At 37.0% G+C, this 4,965-nt stretch overlaps 1 protein-coding gene across 1 annotated transcript; it reads right to left on the bottom strand.

The window, feature by feature from the left end:
* Positions 1 to 1,646: 1,646 nt before the first annotated feature.
* LOC127131387 (uncharacterized) lies at positions 1,647 to 3,137 on the bottom strand. The gene is made up of 3 exons (XM_051060312.1): positions 2,430 to 3,137; positions 1,986 to 2,333; positions 1,647 to 1,787 (listed from the first exon to the last, which is right to left on the bottom strand). Exons 1-3 carry the CDS (start codon positions 3,135 to 3,137, stop codon positions 1,647 to 1,649), a joined length of 1,197 nt encoding a protein of 398 aa, XP_050916269.1.
* Positions 3,138 to 4,965: the final 1,828 nt, after the last annotated feature.

The raw sequence follows: 4,965 nt of genomic DNA, 5'->3' as shown, positions 1-4,965 counted from the left end.
AATCCAAGCTGGACCCTCCCTCTTAAATGTTGTAGAGCATTCATTATCAGTGGATGTTTGGTTGAGTATTCTCCCATTGATAACAAAAGATCTTTAAGCTTTTGTTAAAACCAGTTCACTAATCTTTGAAATTTTTACCGTGAACTATGGGGTTTTGATCCCTCATTTTTATGTTGGTACGTAGGTATAAGACCGAAGGTCTTGTGAAACACAAAAATATAATAAATGAATTCTTTTCTCATCCCCCAATTCAAATTTTTAGCAAAACATATTTTTCAACTAAAACACTTGCACACAAAAAGGCTCCCTAGGAGTACCTAGGACACTTTGGGTGCTAACACCTTCCCTCTGTGTAACCAATCCCCTTACCTATAATCTCTGACATTTTATTAGTTTTGATCTGAAAACTTCTTATCTTTGGGTTTTGTTCTCACTTTTCCCTTTTCCTTTGGAAACAATAAAAAGCACGGGGGTGACTCTAGTTTTATTGACTTTGAGTTAACCAATAGCTCAATGGTCATGAATTTATCGCTACAAGAACATTGACCTTCCACAATTGGTTAATGGAAATCACAATATCTGAAGGCATAGAAGAAGGTTGTTTATCAATAAAATGCTCCACACAAGATTTGACGGAAAAAAACTCCTTCGATATGTCCCATCCAAACAAACTTGTCTGGAATGTTTTTCTCCATAGAAACCTGTTGTAGCATGCCAGCAAATTCGGCCAACAAACCTGGCTCAACATCAGCTACAAAATCCATTATCTTCCATATGTCCTATCTCTAAACCGGACCCTTCCACACACTTATTTCAGCCAGAAAACAATTAGTGTTAATAGCCTGCACGAAAAGTTTTGGATATGCCTCCCATAGAGGCTGATTGCAGATCCATTTTGAATACCAAAATGTTATGTCGTTACCGCATCCCATAGTGCAACGGGCTGCACTAGTGAACCGATTCTCAACAGGAATGATAGCAGAATCAACAAGCACTAAGTCCCTCCACCAAATTGAATCGCTACTATTTAGAACCGAGCTTCTTCCAACAAAAACCTTGTTCTCAATATTCCCGTACCGACTACTTAGGATTTTCCTCCAGGCCATGTTTTGGTCCTTCAATATCCTCCGCTTCCATTTATTCAACAACGCCATATTCATCACCTTAGCATCTTTCACAACAAGGCCCCATTTATCACGCGAAGTGCAAACAATACTCCATTTCACCTAGTGAATTGTTCTCTTACTCTCGCAACCATTCCATAAGAAATTACTTTGAATTCTATGAATCTCATGAACAACCTTAGAGGGCGCTTTGTAAAAAGATAAAGTATAGATAGGAATATCGTTCAACACGGAGTTAATCAACATTACTCTACCCACAACAGTGAGATGTTTACCTTTCCACCTGGACAACCTATTCTTAAAATGGTTAATCAAGTCCCTCCACATAGATAACTTCCTCGGACTATCTCCCACTTTAACACCCAAGAATTTGAAAGGTAGACTATAAATATTGCAAGATAAGAAAATCGAGGCCGCATTCAAAAACTACTCTCCCACATGAATCCTGTAAAGCTTACTTTTGTTAAAGTTTATCTTCAATCCAGACATCATTTCAAACCCCCTAAGAATCACTTTCATACTCTAAAGGTTGTCACTACTACCATCCGCCACCATAATCGTATCGTCCGCAAATTGCAACAAATTAACTTCCTCCTCCACATTGATTTTGAATCCCCAGAAGTCCCCATCATCCACTGCCTTATTCATAAGGCAAGTTAAAGCCTATGTGACTAAAACAAAGAAGAACAAAGAAATAGGATCTCCTTGACGAATACCTATCTCCACTTTAAAATCCTTCGTAGCGCTTTTGTTGACTAAAACTGACATCGAACTAGTGAACGCACAACCTTCCATCCATCTTAACTATCTATCTCCAAATCACATCTTTGTTAATAAATACCTCAAAAAATTCCAACTCACACAATAGTAGGCTTTTCCAAAGTCCACTTTCAAAATCACACAACTTTTGTTCTCTCGTTTAGCCATATCCAAAATCTCATTGATCATCAAAACCCCATCCACAATGCTTCTCCCCGGGACAAAAGTTGACTGATTTTCCGAAACAATGTTACTAGTAACTTTCTTAAGTCTAGCTGCCAAAAGTTTAGATAACAACTTATGCAAGCTATCGACTAGGCATATATGCCTATATTCTGATAAAGCTTGAGGGTTTTTAACCTTTGGAATTAGAGCTAGGAAAGATGAAGTGCACGCTTTAGTAAGCTTTGCTTTTTCATGAAAATCCTCAACGAATCTAACCACATCCACCTTTATATCCTCCCAATTTTGTTTGAAGAATTCAAAAGAATACCCATCCGGCCCCGCACTTATATTACCATCACAAGACTACACCACATCCATCACCTCATCCTCCAAAAACGATCCTTCAAACCAATCGCTATCGTGCTCACTTAATGACTTAAAGACAATCCCTTCTGAAACCGGTCTCGAAACATTACTCTCTTTAAAGAAGGTTTTAAAATAGGATTTGACCGCCTCCTTAATCTCAACAACTCCCTCCACTATCCCATACTCACCTTCCATAGAATTGATATCATTCCTTCTATTTCTCTCCTTAATCGAATTATGGTAGAAACGAGTATTCTTGTCTTTATCCTTCAACCAAAGTTGCCTTGATTTTAATCTAAGCATACACTCATTCAAATTTAAAGTGTTCCACAATTCTCTCTTTTCTTTCGACCTATCATTTACTATCTCCTCAATATCTTCACAATTGTGTTTCACCAACAAACTATCCCAATCATTGAGGTTTTTTACATGATTGCTAACTTTCAAGTCAATCCACCCAAAAATCGTACGGTTCCACTCTCTAATACGGTCCTTTAGGCGTTTAATATTTTCATACAAAAAAGTCACATATCCCTTCCACCTTGATCTTTTCCCATTCTTCCTTAATAAACAACTTAAAACCCTCATGCTTAAACCAAGCATTATTGAATCTAAAGAGCTTGGGACCCAAACGGTCTTTCCCAAATTCAAACAAATCGGACAATGGTCGGAGATGTCTCTACTACCCACTCTTTGATCAATGACGTTCCAATCTTCAATCATCTTACTTGATAAAAATAATTTATCAAGTCAGATCATAGCCGTCATGTTCCATTTAAACCACGTAAATCTTCCCTTACACAAGGTACGTTAACCACTCCCATATCCTTGATAAATTCTCTAAACGCTTCCATGTCTCTTCTACTACGATTCTCCCCTACTCCTAATATTTCCTCTCTACAACAAACTTCATTAAAATCACCTCTCAAACACAAATCTTCATTAATCCCATTTTGCATCCTCCTAATCAACTTACTCCATATTACTCTACTTTCGGCTATGTACAAGATGCGTATACGTTAACAAAGTTATAAACTCCACCCTTCCAATTTATGTTAATCCCTACAAAGCCCGGACCTATGAAACTGAAGTTGAGGGCAATGGAATTTTTCCTCCATAGAATAACCATACCACCTGAAGCGCCCCTAGAATTACACGCTGTCCAATCAACCTCCCTATTTCCCCAAAATGACCAAGCCAAAGAGTCCTCAAAATAAGAGATTCTGGTTTCCTGTAGAAAGCACAAATCAATAAATTATGACTGAATTAAATAGCTTATCCTCCTCCTCTTTGAAGATAAACCACCCCCTCTGATATTAAAGGAGAGGAGATTCATGGAAACTTCAATAAATCTGCCCTCTTTTCTATCTTTCCTTCCTTATCTCTAACTTCCATCGCCTCTACTAACTTTATGCTAACACTTTTGTCTTCTCTACTAACAACACCCAATTTCTAAATAGCATCTCACAATTTCTTCCCCACTTCAAAGTTACTATTCTTAAGTAATCTATTATTACATCTCAAAACCTCTGAATCAGTCAAAGAGTTACAGTTTGAGAACGTATCGCTAGAGATGCTATCACGTTCCTGGTTAAATTCTGAACTAGCGCCTGGAAACATGTTTTTGCTGTCGTTATTACTCACTGAAGTTGAGATCGAATTACTGATCTTATTTCTTTCCATCCCGGGAGTAATGTAGGCATAATAAGATGGAGTAAAATTCACCTTTTTCCCCAAATCTGTAACCTGTTTAACTTTCCTCTTTTTGGGCTTCAATTTCTTAACTTTCCTACAAGCCTTATCGAAAGTTAATGGGATTTTATTGCTTCTAGACAAGTTGTTCGGCCTAGAATCATTCATTCCCTCCTTTAAGCCTCCTTCGGGCCCACCTTCATTAATACTAGAATCATTTTTTGAATTCTCTCTCTTGATTCACCAACAAAACTCCTTTCGAAAGATGTGTGTAATACCCCAAAATTTACCCTTCATTTTTCCTGAAAAAAAAAAACGAAAAAAAAAAAAAAACGAAAAAAAAACGAAAAAAACGAAGAAAAAAAAACGAAAAAAAAAAATAATAAATAATAATTTAATTAATTAATTAATTAATTAAATAAATAAATAAATAAATAAAATATAACAAATTATTTTGGACTTGGGTCTCCCTCATTTGAGCCCATTACCCACGAAAATCAGTCTATAAATACTGAAGTTTCAGTAGAGGAAAACACACTTGGAGTTACACTGGGAGATTCACTGGAGAAAGAAGGAAGAGAAGCAAAACCCTGAGGAAAAGATAGTGAGAGAAAAGCCAACAGAGTTCAGAGCAACCTCCAAACCCTGAAAGGAACTCAATTTGTAAACCTCACGGGCGCAACTCAATCAAGCTCTCCAATCAGGTTTGCCCTATATCCATCATCTTTATGCCTTTTATTTGAATGCTCTAAATGTATGAGGTATTATGGGTGAATTTGATACCTTTTTGTGAGCCTTTTGTGAATTTTGATGGAATTATTCATGTGGTTACATTTTGATTTAGGGGCAACTCTGGGTT

Source organism: Lathyrus oleraceus, chromosome 3, assembly GCF_024323335.1.
Source record: "Lathyrus oleraceus cultivar Zhongwan6 chromosome 3, CAAS_Psat_ZW6_1.0, whole genome shotgun sequence".
In the NCBI taxonomy this organism is placed as follows: Eukaryota; Viridiplantae; Streptophyta; class Magnoliopsida; order Fabales; family Fabaceae; genus Lathyrus; species Lathyrus oleraceus.
Note: the sequence above shows the minus strand (reverse complement) of the source record. Positions and strands in the feature narration are given on the sequence as shown.